General features: G+C 42.7%; 1 protein-coding gene across 1 annotated transcript in view; it reads left to right on the top strand.

Moving 5' to 3' along the window:
* SEMA5A (semaphorin 5A) overlaps window positions 1-18,838 on the top strand; it is a 293,519-nt gene that overhangs the window by 60,375 nt on the left and 214,306 nt on the right. The window contains exon 3 of the mRNA XM_065873940.1: window positions 4,074-4,119. Coding sequence (XP_065730012.1) covers window positions 4,074-4,119 — 46 coding nt within the window. The remainder of the gene's footprint in view (window positions 1-4,073; window positions 4,120-18,838) is intronic.

Genomic DNA, 18,838 nt, shown 5'->3' with positions numbered 1-18,838 from the left:
ATGCCCCTCTTCTCTGCACCTTCTGTTCACCTATTGAATACCTCTGCCATACTGATTGATTACTGATGAGATGGTTGTGAGGGTACCATAGTTCTCAGATGTCTGCAGAAGGAAGAGTAAATGGTTGAAATCCACCTAGGTAATGCCTGGGGGAACAGAGGGGTCCCTTTTCAGACTGTTGGGACCTGAGAGGCAGAAGTGGCCAGCAGAGTTAGATTTTGTTGGAGAGATATAGACTGAGAGTGTGGCATGTTTGTCATCATAAATCAGTGTCTTCCTGTCTCAGTCCATTTGGGCTGCTCTTACAAAATACCACAGACTGATGGCTTATAAACAGAGATTTATGTCTCACATTTCTGGGGCTTGGAGGTCCAAGATCAGGGTGTCAGCCTGGTTGGGTTCTGGTGAGGGTCCTCTCCTAGGTTGCAGATGGCCAACTTCTTGCTGCATCCGCACATGGTGGAAGGGGCAAGGGAGCTCTCTGGAGCCTCTCTTATAAGGGCACTAATCCCATTTGTGAGGCTTCCACCCTTATGACCAAATCACCTGCCAAAGGCCCTACCTCCTAATACCGTCACCTTTGAGGGTTGGATTTCAACATACGAATTTTGGGGGGAAATCAACATTCAGACCATAACACTTCCCCAGTGAAAAACACCTGAAAACGGGACCCAGAGAATGAGCTCTATACCTCCTTCTACCCTTAGCACAACGAGAGAGACTTTGAACTTTTCTGTCCAGTCACCCTGCCCATAGCTCCACAGAAAATCATGGACACTACCATCTTCTTTCCTCAGTGATGTGAAGGCCTTCCAGCTCTTCCTTAGTGTATGAGAGCTGCCTTTCTAGAAAGTTCTCAGAGACAGATACTGTAGTGTGGACATTCATGCTTGTATACGTGTATGTGTGAGGGGCAGGGGTAGGAGGAGAGAAAGAGAGAGAGAGAGAGCCTTGCAATATCATCAAAGCTCTCAACCAATTCATTGATTAAAAATATGAATGGCTCCTTTTTTGGGAATATTTGTAGAAAAGTTTTTCTTAAAAGAGCCAGTGAGTTGGAAAGAGTGGAATGACTGCGTCCCAGAACCAAGACAAGATAAACAATGTTATCTTCTTTCCTAAAAATCCAGTGGTGCCGCCACCATCCCTACTGGCAACAACCCCAATACCTGAACACACAGAGGTAAATGTGCCCGCTTATGCCCGTAACCTGCCATTGCTGGAGGGTGGAAATGCTCTTTCCTTCTCCCTAAATGGAGAAGATGCTGAGAATTTCAACATGGCTGGAAATTTTAATATTTTCCGTAAACTGCCTAGAAGTAGCTACTGTTAACTGAGTGCTGATAATGGCTCAGACACCATTATTCTAAGTGTTTTCCTTGGCATTAAACCTCACAACAACATCGGGGGTAGATATGACTGTTCGCTCCATTTTACAGTTGAAAAGATTGAACCATACAGTGCTCAGCTTTCCCCCTGCCCGCCCAGGTTGTCTGGTGGCAGAGCTTTGGCCTTTGCACAAATGTTCTTTTTTTTTTTTTTAACATCTTTATTGGAGTATAATTGCTTTACAATGGTGTGTTAGTTTCTGCTTTATAACAAAGTGAATCCATTATACATATACATATGTTCCCATATCTCTTCCCTCTTGCATCTCCCTCCCTCCCACCCTCCCTATCCCACCCCTCTAGGTGGTCACAAAGCACCGAGCTGATCTCCCTGTGCTATGCGGCTGCTTCCCACTAGCTATCTATTTTACGTTTGGTAGTGTATATATGTCCATGCCACTCTCTCACTTTGTCCCACCTTACCCTTCCCCCTCCCTGTGTCCTCAAGTCCATTCTCTAGTAGGTCTGTGTCTTTATTCCCGTCTTGCCCCTAGGTTCTTCATGACCTTTTTTTTTTCTTCTTAGATTCTGTATATGTGTGTTAGCATACGGTATTTGTTTTTCTCCTTCTGACTTACTTCACTCTGTATGACAGACTCTAGATCCATCCACCTCACTACAAATAACTCAATTTTGTTTCTTTTTATGGCTGAGTAATATTCCATTGTATATATGTGCCACATCTTCTTTATCCATTCATCTGTTGATGGACACAAATGTCCTTAACCACTAGGCAACACTGCCCCCCGTAGTGGAGGGGCAGGGATTGTTGGCAGCTTGCTGCAGCTGGAAGCCCACGATGAAGCCAGCCTGAGGATAGGGAGCCGTGGCGCTCATAAAGGCAATGAGTGCTAGTGCGTCGGGGCCAGTAATTGCCTCTGGGGCCTCTTCTAAGCCCCTCATCTGAAAGATTTATCTGTGTGTACATGTAGATCTCTAACGTCTCTTAGAGCAGTTGTGCTGGTATCTGTTCCACATCACGTGAGAGCCTGGCAACTCTTCGAATGCCAGGCAGCCTCCAGTGGCGTTTACCTTGGCAGCTCGGCTCCGCTCCTCCATGTCTGCGCTGAGTTCTCATTCCTTCCGCCGCAGGATGACCTTTCTGGTGGAAAACTTGCAGACTAAACAGAAGTAGACTCTGCTGCCACATTCCCTCCTCAAAGGCATCCTGAGCTCTGCGTAGAGGGCTGATTCGACTGTAAGGATAGAGAGGGGACGCTTCTCCCAATGGCTTTGTGAGGGAAGCGCCACGTGCCACGCACTGCTTCTCTGGTGTTGTTTCGGAGGTTAAATCGGAGGCTCAGAAAGAGTGTGTTGTACAAGCCATTGTAGTGGTTGAGGAGGCAGTTTTCAGCGTGCAGGATGGCAGTGTTCCCGTGGCGGGGGACACATTGTGAGAACACTGAGCGCGCAGGGGCCGCTGCCTGGGACTTGTGAGCCCGCCCTAAAGGTGATTGGAATCCTTTCTTTTCCTCCGGCAGTGCATGCGTGCTACTGGTAGCAGCCTGCCCGGGATGGAGTCGTCCCTGTTGATTTGTGCTCCCCGTTGCATCCACACCATAGGGATGTTTCTTGGTTCTCTCAGGGCTGTGCCCGTGGCCTGTCGTGGCTGTCCCTTGTCACCTCTACTGGGACAGCGTGTTCACTTCCGACATCTGCCTGCCTTCCCAGAGAATGAAAGTCATTTACTTTTGTTTCTTGCTGGTGCCGGGGGAGTTTTGTTATTCTCCTGATGCCACAGTGATCACCTTGGACCAGTCCATTATAACAATAGCCTCAGCTTCTCCGAGACCCCTCCCCACTCATGTGTTCTTAGGGGCTGCTTCCCACTACATGCCAATTTCTCCCTGCCATCGTTGCTCACACCTGGGTGGACTTTCTCCGCCATCCATCCTTGGGTTGCTTTCCTGCTGCACCAGCTTCTCATCTACATGATGTTAAGGAGATGTTCGTTCATGGCTTGAGCTGGAGGCCAATCCCTTATTTCTAAAAGTCACAGCAGTGCAGTTCAAAGTCTCACGTGACTGCTACATTCCCCCCCACTCCCCACCAAGCTCTGCGGATCTCTGTTGTGTATTTCACGGTTCTTCCCCTTCCTTGTTGAAAGCTGATCGCTTCCTTTTCCCTGGCTTCCTCTTTCACGCTTGGGCAGCCAGAGCTGACTCTTTCAAACAGTCAGACAGACAACAAGTTCATGCTTCTAAACTTATTACACACTGAATCCATCCAGCGAGGCAGAGCGGTGTAATGCTCAGACCATTGGTGAATTCAAAACCTGGGTGTGTTTTAATTATACAACATGGTGAATGTAGGTGATCTGTCAGGATAAAGGCTCGTGAAGAGTGGTTTTATATCATGTTGCTTAACTTAAACTCAGTTTCAGCATTAAAGACCCACTTCCGTTTGTCCATTTCACATCGATTAAGAGAGCTGATTAATGATTTAGATACACCTTAGTCCCCACCCCTTTATCCCTTAGCTTTCTCACCAGTCTCAGATGTGTTTCTGTTGACGTATTGAACGCCTCTTTGAACTCTGAGTTCCAAGGAACTCACAGTCTCAGCAGGAGATTGCTTCAGAAGCCAAAAGTTGTTGTGTTTTTCCCCCTTGTTCTCATAATTGTTGTGTCCTGTAATTTTTTTAGATCTACTAAACATGAAACTGCTGTCTGTTTGTATTTTGTAGAAACTACCTCTTCAGATTACAGCTTGAGGATTTGTCTCTGATCCAGGTAGGTGCAGTGTATTGTTCTCTAACTTTCATTTTTCATCGCAATTAGCTCCGCGTTTGAGGGGATGAGGACAGATGCATGCGAAGGTATTCATCAAGCCAGGGCAGGCCGCTCCTTCCTCAGCGGGTCAGGCCGCGGGACGCCCGGCTGCCCTCTTTGACATGAGTCATCACCTGCCTGAATTCCCAATTAGCCCTCTTCCTACTGTGCGGCCTCTCCTCCTTTCATGGGTATCATCCTGATTTACTCTTCCCCAAATGATAGATAATTCAAAGGGCATTTCCTCAATGTTAGGAAGTGGCCTTTTCCCCCTGGTTAGAATCATCATTGATTATTTAGTGTGATGCGTCCAGCCACCATATTCTTGTAAAAATCAGCCCCCTTTAGAAAAACATCTTTGTTTCCTCTTTATTATTTGTAATTAAATAAATATGACTCTATGGCTTAAAAACCACATATAGGGCTTCCCTGGTGGTGCAGTGGTTGGGAGTCTGCCTGCCGATGCAGGGGACACGGGTTCCTGCCCTGGTCCGGGAAGATCCCACATGCTGCAGAGTGACTGGGCCCGTGAGCCATGGCCGCTGAGCCTGTGCGTCCGGAGCCTGTGCTCCACAACGGGAGAGGCCACAACAGAGAGAGGTCCGCGTACCGCAAAAAAAAAAGAACAAAAAAAACCATATAACAAAGAATTAGTGATGATAGATAAAAATGAAATTTACCTACTTGTGTTTTTTTGCGGTTTGAAGGAGGAGGAACCTGAGATGCTTATGCCTGGATAGAGTGTTTATTTTAGTGGCAGATCTGAACCACGAAGGCCCACTTCACCCTGTTAGGCTTTTAGAAGGGTCTCCTTGGAGAAGGACAGGGTCATGGCATAAATACCCACTTCACCAAGATTCTGGAATTCCCCATGGAGCATGCCAGAATCCTTGGGCTGTGTGTAGTTTGGAAAAATTCTTTAATCACCCTCATCTACTAGAGTTCTAAGAAGTGATTGGAGAGAAGTTTATATTATTTTCTTCTCCTACGTGATGCTGATATTTGGGAACATTCAGGAAACTTTAGATCTATGGTTTAATAGTAGATCTATGTTTTATTCAGCAGGGCTTTAAAATAAGCCAATACCCCCCAGAAAACTAATATTGGTAAAGCACTTTGAAAACCCACAGACCTGGATTTGTTATCTAGCTCTGTGACTCCCAGCAATTGTGGGTTTCCTCATCTGTGGAATGACCACAAAACACTACCAACCCCATACTGTCTTTGCTAGAACTAAATAAAGTAAGGCATGCACAAGAGATAAGGCATAGTACTTTTGCAACAAATGTTAATCGCTTTTGTTTTTTAAAAGTGATAACAATAAATAATAACTTCTTATAATTATTTCATCACACTGGACAATGAATTGTCTTTCCACTGCAATTTGGTAATATAAGTGAAGTCTTTAAATGAGTTGATCATTGGTAAAATTATGAGTGTATTAATAAGAACTCAGAATGATCAGCAGTTAATGCAGAATACCATTTTAAAGCTCTGGTTTTAAATAATCTTTTACAAAATATATCGATCATTCGATAGGATTATGCTCATTTTGATTCTCAGGGTATAGTATATTATTTGGCATATTGTGTGTGCCAAAAAAGTGAAATGTGCAGATATGTGTGTGTGCCAACGTATGTTTCCATACACATGTGCATTGATTTCCTAGTTTCCCAGCTCCTATGGCTGAGAAGGTCTAGAATATTGTCATTCTAATAGCAATGAGCACACTTAATACCCAGTACTTGGTTTCTAAATTTCGCTCTCCATTAAAACGAACCAAGCCTTGGGACTTCCCTGGTGGTCCAGTGGTTAGGACTTTGAGCTTCCACTGCAGGGAGTGTGGATCTCTGGTCGGGAACTAAGATCCCACATGCTGTGTGGCCAAAAAAGAAAAAAAAGAACCAAGCCTTTTTGGAGAAGCAGCTGATTCCAGGGCCTGGACAACCAAAGTTCCAGATAAACCTGGAAGATTTTGATATTTCAGAAATTAAGGGAGTACTCAAAGGATGATGAGAGCAGGTCAAAAGGATATAGCAGCCAGCTTGACGTGGGCTCACTGAAGAAATCTGGGACAATTTGATTGTTAGAATAAATAATGATAGTATCAGATTATAGCACAGTGAATCAACTATGAGTAAATACTAACATAAAAATAAATGAATAAACAAATGAGACAGAAGGGACTGCTCTTCCTTACTCTAAAATGCCAACTAATAAATGTTGAAGGAATGATTTCATTAGAAAATTATAATTTGACAACACTCACACTAAAAACTGATTCAGGCAAAAATGATCAATGGATGCAAAATTTGTGGGTGAGAGTTTGATGATGACCAAGATATCTATATAGTCTCAAAGTCTTTACCTATAAAATACGTATTAATTGCCGGAGGAAAACCTGTGACTTGATAATGAAGATAGCTGGCCAGTACCATGATAACCAGCTAGTTAAAGGTACTTTCGCTAGGAATGGGGCAAAGAGTTAGTATAAGCTTCCTGATTAGATGCACTGAAAAGGCCACAGCAAGATTTCCATGATATTAAAACCAAAAATTATAACCAGTTTCATCATGAGGAACCATCACACAGACCAAACCTGAAGGCCATTCTACAAAACACTGGTCTCTACGCTTTAAAAATCACCAAGTCAAAAGAAAAAAGAGCTATTCCATCATAAAGGGGAAAAAAGTACACATGTCAACTGAATGAAACATTTGATTCAAATTGCATCTTGGAACAGGAAAACATTTTTTTCTTGTTATAAAGGACACTCTTGGGACAACTGGTGAAATTTTACTGTCTGCGGAGAAGATAGTAGAAATGTATTAATATTAATGTCCTGACTTTGGTAACTGTAATGTGGTTATGAAGGAGAATGTCTAAAAATGTTAATGAGGGAGCTCTAAGAATCTAGGTGAAGGGTTTTTGAGAGTCCATTGAACTTTGCTTGCAACTTTTCTTGCTGTTATTTCGAAATAAACAGCTGCAAAAAATCAGGAGATGCATTTGCCATTACTGTGTGTATAATGTTATTTTAGGGGCAAGGGAACTAACTGTAGTTTCCTCATTATTGCTTCTCATTGTCATGACTACCTTTTGGTGGAAATCAGGTTGAGGTTACTGATGAAAATGAAGTGTTTGGAAAACTCATCAGCCTCACCTCCTGGTAAGAGAGAGCACAGTCTGCTGACATAGGGCCAAGCAGGACGACAGGGGCTTTCCGAATAGAAGGTTTGACAACACGGCCCTAATAACAGACGTCAGACCACGCGGTGCGGTGGGTACACACAGCGCCACCCTCCTCTGTTGTGCTTCGTGGTTGTGTACGATGCTCTGCAGCCTACCTTTCACTCACTGTGGAGAGAGGACTCTGGGAATTCTTCAGGACAGACTGCTTTTTCATACATGTCTCCAGTTAAGTTGTCCTTTTGATTTCTACGAATACTTTATTTTAAGTTAAATGACCGTTTCTAAGGGTAACAAAAAAGACTAAGCACACTGATCAAGAAAGGGCTGTACTGGTGTTACAAACAGCACTGTCCAGTAAAGACAAAATGTGAGCCTCATGGGTAGTTTAAGATTATCTGATGGTCACATTGAAACAAGTACAAAGAAACAGGGGCCAATTTTTTATTGAGGTATAGTTGATGTACAATATTATATAAGTTTCAGGTATACAGCATAGTGATTCACAATTTTTAAAGGTTATATTTCATTTATAGTTATTATAAAATATTGGCTATAGTCCCTGTGCTGCAATATATCCATGTAGCTTATTTATTTTATACATAGTAGTTGGTACCTCTTAATCCTCTTGGGGGAAATTATTTTTAATAATATATTTTGCTTGTTATATCTCAAATAATATCATTTTAACATGCAATAATTACAAAAAATAATGAGTTACATTTCTTTATTTTAATTGTATTAAGTCTTCAAATTCTGGGGTGTATTTCACTCTTAGAGCACATGTGAATTTGGACTAGCCACCATTCAAGAACTCAGCGGAGCTGTTGCTACCTAACTGGACAGTGCACTTTAAGATCATGAGAAGCAGAAGCGTTTATAACTTGTATGCCTTCAGTTATGTTATAGAAATATTGTTTTCTGCAGGGACCATCCGGATTAATTTGGATATAGTAGGCTAAAACTTTTCTCCTTCCTTCTCTCTTCGAAGATAGAAAGTAATTGTTGAAACATGGGAAAATGAGGAAATGAAGATGAGGAAGGAAAATCAATTTGCATGAACAGTGGAGAGAATTAGAACTGAGAATCAGTGACAGCCCTTATATAACAGCAGACAACGCTTCGTTTGACCTGGCCCCTCTCTGCCTGACAGCAGGGTCCACTTCCCAGGGGCAGCCCCCCATCACCTTGTGATGCTTCCCTGTGTCTGTAATGCCAAGCTGCTTATAGCTTCCCAGACTGGAGGCCATTTCCCAACTTTTAGCATCTACTCATGTCCTCTTTCTTGTGAACAATTTTAACCCCATCTTCTCCTCGATCTAGAAGAAGACCGCCAATCCTTCAGTCTCACTTTAACTGTCACCTCTTTGTAACCCACCTTGAGTCTGTTTGGGCTGATGACCCTCGGATGCATTTCATAGCCTCAGCCTTTATTTCTGACGAGCCCCTCTTGTCTCAGATTGAAATTCACTCTGTGCTGTGAGGAGGGTTTGAATTGTTGTCTCCTCAGTATTAGATGAAAGTAGATCATTAGATGCAGTTACCTGGCAGGTGATAGACTCAAGACAAATGTCTGTGAAAGTTTGAATCCCTTGATATTTAATAAATATGTTCACTCTGCAACTTTTTAAAACTTATCATTAGTAGGGCATGGGTGAATTTCATATTTTTGTCCCTAAATTCAAGAGAAGGAAAGTAATGAAACCCAGTGACTAGAGCAGTGAGGAATGCCTGCTGGAAGAGGCATCCTAAAACACACGTGTGCACACTCTCACCCCACAGGAAGTTTCTAGGACAGTATAGGTATTTCCTGACTCTGATCCATTCCTTTCTTATGTACCTGTCACCTGTCTGCTCGATACTGCTCTGCACTTTTCTTCTGCCCTAAATTCTTCTGCCTGGACATTGTTTTAGGATCAGTAATGAGAAAGCAGTTGTTGAACAAGGTTCCTTTTTTTTCTTCTATTTAGTGATTTTCACAGAGTTCTAAGCCCCTCCCCCCAGTCAATGACCCCCAAATTCGATGCGCTAGTGTGTGTACTTCAGCCAGCACAGTTCCCAGCTGCAGCGGGAGCGTGATGCACACCTGTGGTGCATCCTTCCATCTTCCCTTCCTCACACCAAGGTGGTCCCCACACAGTGACTTGATTATCCCAACTTCTGTTTTTACTGAGAGGAAAAGAAGGGTCCCAGCTCTTCTTCCTGCCCAAGCGGTGAGGGCAGAGTGGGCCATGGGCTGCCGGCATTATCCACAGGAGCACGTTGTCCATCCAACGTGGTTGTGCCTTGCGACTCAGCTTGTGGAACCATGCGGAAACCCACTGATAAGAAAAATGGACTTTTGTGAAGTGGCTTTAGGGTGAGAAAACGAACTATGAGGTCAGACTGCCTGATAAGCTTGATACTGACCATAGTCTGGAACAGGCATCAAACAGAACCCCGAATCAAGGGTTCTTTTTCCCTTTTTCTCCCTAATAAAGTTGAGACGTCACTAGTGGAGTTTCTGAAGCAGTCAAGATTTGAGCAAGGATCGGGTTGGTACATGGTTATTATTACCCCCAGTGAACATTATCTGTTTGAGGTAAGTCCCTTAGCATCACCACAAAAATATTCACATATAAATATACCATGAGGTAGAATGGCTCTATATGGAATATTGTGATTTTCAAACATACCTCAGTGTATTAAAGTGAAAGACCAAGAGTTGCTTTGAAGGAAACAAAACCTGTTTTTCATCAATGATTGGGGAATCAAATATTCATGTGACGTCACTTATAAGGTGTCTTTCCACTCGGAGGCTGTGATAAATCTTGCAACTCACCATGTGCTGAAATGTAGACATCACGTCTTGGAAACCGGTCACTTTCAGGCACAGTGACAGAGGATGTGGAGGTTTCCCATCAGGCATCTCTCCTACTTCTTGTCATGGTAACAGATCCATCTCTTCAGCGTCACTTTTCTTCTTGCCTTGATCACAGCGGTTATGTTACAAGAACAAGCTTTTTGGAAAATATAGAAATGCAGCCGGCCCTAAGACGAATTGACAGCATTTGCCCATCTGGGATCGTGCCTGGGATGGCCCGAGGTAGAGGTGCGCTGAGCACGGTCCTAAGAACACAGAGAGACTGCAGCTCATTTCACCTCAATGTCTTCCTAACAGTCTTTTGGGAAATAGCTCAAAATCCATTTTTATATTGCTTTGTTACTGAAGGAAAGGAATTCACAGCTTGTTTCTCACTCACGACTACTGGAATAAGCAGAAAAATTGCAATCTGTGTTCCAGTTTACCACCTGCCTCTCTCTGGTTTCTAAATTGAAAACTGTTATGTCTCTGACGACCTGGTCAATATTGGTGGAGAATTCTCTCCAAAGTTAAGGTAAATGTTAACTTTGTTTCTTGTATATTTGGGTTTGGGGAATTGCCTTTCAACTCCAGTCATTTCTAAATCGGTGTTTCTCAATTAGGGGCTGTTTTACCTGCTGAAAACATCTGGTTGTCACCACTGGAGGGGGACGTTCTAGTGGCATCTAGTCGGTAGAGGCCAGGGACACTGCTAAATGTTTTACAATGCACAGGTCAGCCCCTCGCCGCTCAGCAAAGAATTTCCTGGCTCAGAATGCTAATAGCACCAAGGTTGAGAAACCCTATGTTAGGTGATCACTGCCTCGGCTTCCACATGTTTTGAAGAAGCCACTTTTTGAATCTGTGATGTTAACATGTCTTGATTGAATCCAGAAGATCTTTGATATGCTTGGGGTATTTTCCTCTTTAGATTCCTTTGTATATTTAACCAAACACGTGTATGAGCCCTTAGTGGCCATTTCTAAAGAAGCTGCTGGGATTCTTGAGTATAAGTTGCTTCCTTTTATTAATATGAAATTAAATTTAAAAATAGAGTCAATTTATAATACCAGTACCCTCTCTAATGGGTCATAACAATTTGATACAACTACCTTCTGTTGGAATTCTTCTGTATAATTTAAAGAATGATATTTTAATTAGTAATTTAGAGTAACTATTCAAATGAGATATTTGTATTGATTAATTTTTTAAATCTTGTCTTATATTTATATTGGACGGGGGGAGAGTGGTCTCCCATGTAGTTATCCACAGTCATGATTCTAAACTTTATTTCTTTTTTGCCTTCTTTATCAAATATGTTCTTGAAATCATAGTGTTATAGAAGTGGCAGGGATCTTAGAGATTAAAGAGCTTAGAGATCTTTATTAAAACCTTTCAGCGTTTCAGAAACTAAGACTTGATGATCATAGTTACAGTTTTACTGGAACACAGCCATGCCCATTCATTTGCATATTGCCAGCCCATGGTCATCATTAATACATCTTATTGGAACACAGACATGTGCATTCCTTTGGATGTTGTCTATGGCTGCTACATCAACTGGGTTGACCAGTTGTATCAAGTAACGTCTGGGATACAAATCCTAAAGTATGTACTATCTGATCCTTTAAGGAAAAGTTTGTCACCTGGTACTAGTACAGATCAAGTTCTCAGTGAGTATTTCCTGGTGAGTGAACACAGGATAATGCAGTGTAATTCTTTGTCTTTGCTTTTCTTAGGACAATATTTGGTTGTTTGGACAACAGTGTTAATTTTGACTCTCTGGGCTATAATGTCATGGTCCTCCCTAGACTGTGACTCATAGGTTGGGAACCCATAGTATCACCACTCATCCCCAGATTCTTGTCTCTTCCACTCCCTTGGTGAAAATCCCCTGTCAGGAGCTGTTTCATCTACCTGTTTATTGAAACACATTTACTTTCCTTTTCTCATAACTTCTAAGAGGATTTATAGTTGCTGATGTACAGTGTGTGTAGATGAGGACTCAGATTTTACTAGTTTCAGAGAATATTAGTCACACTGAATGAATGCTGTTAACAAACAGCCCTTCACTCTCAGTAGCTAAACGCACACTCAGAAGCCTTATTTCTTACTTACGTGATGATTGTCCAGGGCAGCAGCTGTAGGGGCTCTGTTCTATGCTGCCATCCAGGAGCCCAGGGTGTTCTGCTTGTGGTGCCTCCATCTTCAACCCACGCCTCCAGAACAGCGTGGAAGAAAGTGTGGAGGACCATGCAGAGGCGATCTACATGGGCCAGGCCAGGAAATGCATGCCTCGCTCCCTCCCAGTGGCCACCACTAGGTCACATGGCCTCAACCAACTGCAAGGAGGCTGGGATTATAGTTTGTCTGCATACCCGGGAAGAAGCAGAAGACTCAGACCTTCAGACATCCATTGGCATGCGTTAGCATTTTCTCCCAGAAGGTGCTAGAAAAACAAGATTAGCACCTAAGGATGCACTGAACTGATCCTGTTGTCTGCGCCTACCCCCCGCCATTCCAGCAATTCTAATTTTCTACTACACACACAGATTTATCCACGCGTCTAACATTTCTGTAAATAACAAAGAAGGGATACTTTGAACAAACCACTTAACCTCTTTGGACCTCAGTTATCTTGACGGTGCGTTGGGAGAGCAGAGCCAGGGAGAGGAGTAGGCTGGATCATCCCTGCAGTCCCTTTCAGCATTAAAATCTTAATATGTGCCATCATTCTGCTGACTCTTCCTTCTGTCACTGCTTAAATGTGACTCCTGGGTTCCTCCTTCTTTATGGAAAACTTTCCCTGTAATGGAAAACTTGGCATTGTGCTTATTCGATGTAACTTTAATGACCTAATTTGTCATAAGATAATGAGGACAGGGCTTCCCTGGTGGCACAGCGGTTGAAAGTCCGCCTGCCGAGGCAGGGGACGAGGGTTTGTGCCCCGGTCTGGGAAGATCCCATATGCCGCGGAGCAGCTGGGCCCGTGAGCCATGGCCGCTGAGCCTGCGCGTCCGGAGCCTGTGCTCCGCAACCGGAGAGGCCACAGCAGTGAGAGGCCCGCGTACCGCAAACAAAACAAAACAAAACAAAAAAGAAAATGAGGACAACAACAGTAATAGGCGACAGCATTTACTGTGCCCTCACTGAGTACTCAGCTCTTCACATACATCATCTCAGTTTTGTTTTCTCAGTGGCACTAAGGTGTAGGTATTATTTTCAGTATTTTACAGAGGAGGAGATGAAGCTTGGAGAGTTTATGTGATTCAGCCAAGATCACCCAACTGGTTTGTGGCAGAACTATCTCCTAAACTTTAAGAGAATAAAATTTTATTCATCTACACCACCAAATTTATGATATTTTATTACAGCAGCCACAGGAAAGTAATGCACATGACCTCTATTTCTTATATCTTGCAGTCAGGCTGGTGACCCAGGAAGCCTAATAAGAGTATCCAGTCTCCTTGCTCCAGGGTTCTGTAAATGACCCAAGTGCGACTAATTAGTGGCCTTAAAGGACTTTCAAATATGCCCTGAAAGAAACAAGGCTAATCTCTTTTCTGTGCAATCATAAGCTTGAAGGATGATGTCACTGTAGGCTATGTGCAGCCATTTTGTCTCCATGTGGTGTCTGCTGAAGAATAAGGCCCAACAGAGGCTATCATAACTAGAAGTCAGCACTGTTGAATTCGTACAGCATACTTTGAATCCCTGGGCTTGTCTGTGCTTGAATCTGGGTTTCTCATATTGTACTTCCCAGTTACAAAATATTTTAAACCTTTTGTTCTGGCTTAAACCAATTGGAGTTTAGTTTTTATCACTTGTCACAGTGATAGTGACAAGTTCTAAGGGCTTGGTTAAAATGATTTTAATTTTGTCTGATGTTAATGTTAAAACTTCTCAAGATAGATTAGAATGCCAGTGTACTCTTATTTTAAGACTCCTGAAGCTTATGAATATACCACCTAAAATTTGTCTACCCTTTGAGAAAAGAGGCTGTCTTAGAGCGTTGGGTCTAAAGTGTGATTTGGGTCACCAAGTGTGATTATCTTCTGTTTACAATAAATGTTACCATTGGTTAAGGGAGTCACTTAGCTCTGAGAAACACACTTGGCTCATAAATGCAGATCTCAAAGAATTCATCTGGAAGTCACATTTAGACCAGGCAGTTCTGTCCTTTAGAAAGCATACAAGTTAAGTCTGAACATACGATCCTTTGGGTGGCATATTCATTTCCTAGGGCTGCTGTAATAAATTGCCACAAATGTAGTGGCTTAAAACAAGAGATATCTATTCTCTCACAGCTCTGGAGGTCAGTAGTCTGAAATCGAGGTGGCAGCAGGGCCACACTTCCTTCAGAGGCTCTAGGGGAGGAATCTTCCTGCCTCTTCCAGCTTCTGGCGACTCCAGGAGTTCCTGGGCTTGTTGGTGCATCACTCTGTTCTCTCGCTCATCTTCATATGATCCTCTCCATGTGTCAGAGTGTCTCAGATCTCCCTCACCTTTCTTGTATAAGGATACTTGTCATTGGATGTAGGATTCCTCAGATAATCTAGGGGGATCTCATCTTGAGATCCTTAATTAGACTTGCAAAGATCCTTTCTCCAAATAAGGTCACATTCACAGGTTCTGGGTAGATATATCCTTTTTGTGAGGCCACCATTCAACCCAAAGCGGGTAGTATTCCGGGGGTCTTTAGAAGACATCTTTCCGAGTTTATGCCTCTTTGTTTCAAAGAGATCCTACCTATTCATGGTGCTCTGAGGCTTCTCCTTGTGCTATAGCTGCGAGCATTTTTTTAACGACTCTTCCTTTTTTCCTCTGTCTCAGGGTTTCGTAACCTCAGCATTATTGACATTTAGGTCAGATAATTCTTTGGGGTTCTTTTCTGGGGGGCTGTCTTGTGCGGTCTAGGATGTAGGGTAGAGGCATCAGGCCTGACCTCTGTATACTAGATGCCGGTAGCACCTTGCCTCCCAGTTGGGACACCAAAACTGTCTCTAGACATCACCAAATGTCCCCTGGGGGGCAGAATCGTCCCCACTTGTGAAGCATGGCTCTATCCCCACATCACCCAATGAGGATGATATTTCATCCTCATTGAATGTTTTTCATGAAAAACATTCAGATGTTTTTCAACTGAAAGGCAAAGATAAGAAAACAGGAAATTGGAGAGCACAGAGACAAATGTAAATTCTGCCTTTCCTGTACTCGAAGTGAAAGGAATGGATTTTTTCTGCCAAAACAAACGCAGTATGGAAACCTGCCTTTCTGACCCTTTTCTGGAGCGGACATACCTTAGACACACAGGGGGTTGATGGTGGCATAAAGCGTATTTGTCCTAATGCGCCCCTCAGTGATATCCTGGAAGTCGACTCCTTGAAGATGATCACAGCTCGGCTTGCTCTGCTACACCAGCGGGTGCTACAGGTATCCTCACATCCCTGAGGCAGCTATGGGAGAGCACAGCATACTGGAAACACCTTTGGATACAGAGAGGGTGGGAATGCAGTTTTCCTTCTGTTTCTGTTTTGTTTCAGTAGAGTAATGTGTCAGGGTAACAGCCTTGGGGGCCTATAGTTCTCACTTGAGCTGGGCCCCTGAAGGGCTTCAGGAGCTCTCCTCTGTTGTATTTCATACATTGGGATATCCGCTGTCCAGCCCCATAGGGAAAAAGGAAATGTGAAGCCTAGCTCTTCTCTCTGCCATTTGTAATAATCACTGCCCAGTTTTTCTTGTAAATATTTTTTGACTTTTTATAGTTTCAGTTAGGAGGGCAGAGAAAGGTGTTACACACTGATGGCCTCCTTCCTAAAATCTGTTCAAATGACAGGTGTTTACAAATGATGAAATTCTGCCTAAGGCTGTGCCTAAGGGAATGCTTAAAGTTGGTACCTAAGCCCCACCCTGCGAAGGTGGACTTAGGCTGCCGACCGCCTGTGACACTCTTCTGCCCTGTTCTCCCCCCTCACTGCCCTCCCTCCTTGGTCTATCGATCAGTGCCCAGCCTGAGACATCAAGCTGATAAAAATGCAAGGTCAGCTCTGAGAAAGTCCCCAGGACAAGATGGGCATCAATTAATCATTCCCAACTTTCCTGCTTCATGAGTGTTGGCCTGATTTCCTCCAGCTGAATTCAAATCTCCCACCTGTGTCTCCATGTGCTGTTTCTCCTGTTCAGACCCTATGTCTTTGTCTATATTCTCCTCCCAATCAACTCCTGGCAACTATTATTTTAACTGTCCTCCTCCATGCCAGCTGTAGCTTCATAACGCTCCTGTCCCTGTTCTAATTTGCTCTCCTCCATCCTAACAGAATTAGACTAGATGGATGGGTGATCTCCAAGGGCCCGTTCAGCACTAAGATTATGAGATTTACATGTTCAATTGCTGTGGTTGTCCCCTTCTTCAGAACAGTTAAGCTCCCCATCCATGTTTAATTAATGTTGAGGGTGCAACAAATCTAGTTCATTCTGTGCCTTTAATGGCCAGTTGACTGTGGGCTTGGTTTATCAAGCCTGTCCAAATGACTAACTGAAGAGATCCCAAGCTCCTAACAGCTCCATGAGGCAAGTATTTACTTAGGCTAATGACCTCCATTCTACAGTGGGCAGAGCCAAAGACTATGAGAGCTCATCGCTAAAATATTATGATGATGGTTTGGAAATCATACGACAATGGGGCCATTTTAAAGTGTTTGAAATCTTACCATCCGTTTTCACTAAAGATGTCGCTTTGTAATTTAAAGCTGCAAAAATATCAGCTACTCCCACAATCTTGAAAAAGCACCTTAATTACAGATATTTTCCTTTAAAAACCTTGTTCAAAATTCTATGCCAGAAAACAGAACTCATATTTCAGATTCTTTCAAAAAATGGAATCAGTACAGCACTAGGAAATTAAGCAATGCAAATACTTTTTGTTATTTATGCATTTTTGGTTGTTTGAGAGAACTGTTCAAAAACCTTTCTAAAAAAGGTTGGATTGGGATGCTTTTATTCTAACCATCTGTATTAGTTTCCTAGGAGCGGTGTAACAGAGCAACCAAACTGAGTGGTTTAAAACAACAGAAATATATTCCCTCACAGGTCTGGAGGCCAGAAATCAAGGTGTCAGCAGGGCCGTGCCCTCACTGAAGGCACTAGGGGAGGGTCCTTCTTGGCCTCTTCCAGATTCTGGTGTTTTCCACCAGTCCTTGGCGTCCCTGGCTTGCAGATGTCACCCTAGTCTCATGGCCATCTTCTTGCTATGTGTCTTCACATCAGCTTCGCTCTGTGCTTACCCATCTCTGTGTCCAAATGTCCCCTTTTTAGAAGGACCCCAGTCATATGGGTTAGGGCAGACCCTCATGACCTCATCTGAACTTGATTACCTCTATAAAAACGTTATTTCCAATTGAGATCACATTCTGAGGTACTGGTACTAGGGGTTAGGATTTCAACCTGTCGTTTTGAGGGAGGGGCACAATTCAACCTTTAACACTATCAATATCATTTTTAATGATAGGTGACATTTTGGTCACCTAAGTTCATATCTACATAGTCTTTAATTCTGCACACGTGTGTGAACAAGAAAATCAACAGCCCCCCACCCCCGGTGGAATAGTTTAGTTGGTGGTATGGAATTTAGAAAAAAGTATTTTTTTTTAAGTTAAGTTTATCACTTTTCAACAACATTCGGCTGTTGTTAGATTTTCTTTTAGGTAACCACCATGCCACCTTGTTTTATTTCGTTTTGTTTTTTAAACGAATTATAGTTGGTTTACAATGTTGTGTTAATTTCTGCTGTACAGCAAAGTGACTCAGTTATGCCACCTTGTTGTTCATCTTTTCCCCCACCCTTTTGTTCCCTCCTAATGGAGCATCCAGTGATGCTGGCTGTCTTCTCTGAAATTTAACTGTTATTTTTTGCCTGTCATGTATCGCTTCCTTTGTCTTATCCTCCAGAGGGAGATCTTGTAGCTTCTGCCATAACTCAGTTAAAGCTCCTTGAGGAGAGGAGAGTGTTTTTACACGGTTTTGTGAACCCATGCAGTTTGGAGCGTGATGACTGAGGCACAGAATATACTCTGTCTTTCCCTCCCCTTATCTCCTTTCCCTGTTTCCCTGCCTGATATTTTTGCTGTCCGTACTCATCTTGAAATTTAAAAGTTATAAAATATTGCAGAGGTATTATTTCATAAGCTAATCTTGAAACTTAAAAATCATAAATAAAGTATTCCATCTGGACCAGGTTACTTTCTGTATGATGTTTTACATTTATATTTGGTCGGAGACTTTCTAAAATGCAGATTTCCTTTTGTAATTAGAAAAAACAAGTAACCAAATTAACCTTGAGCATCAAAGTTATAAAGTGTAAAAAGAAAAAATCCGGCATTATAAAGATTTGACCAAGCACATAATAATACAATACCTTTTGACAACTGAGTATAAAATGGAATCACACATAACCATAAATGTAAATGTGTTCCCTGAGTCAGAAAAGAAAGTGTAATTTATTTACCTTGGTAAATAGAGATTTCACATTGATGGCTTTTTTATTAGCCTTACATGTGTGAATAAAAGTATAATTCTACAGTATGGAGGTTCCTTAAAAAACTAAAAAAATAGTTACCATATGATCCTGCAATCCCACTCCTGGGCATATAT

Source organism: Phocoena phocoena, chromosome 3, assembly GCF_963924675.1.
Source record: "Phocoena phocoena chromosome 3, mPhoPho1.1, whole genome shotgun sequence".
Classification (NCBI taxonomy): Eukaryota; Metazoa; Chordata; class Mammalia; order Artiodactyla; family Phocoenidae; genus Phocoena; species Phocoena phocoena.
Note: the sequence above shows the minus strand (reverse complement) of the source record. Positions and strands in the feature narration are given on the sequence as shown.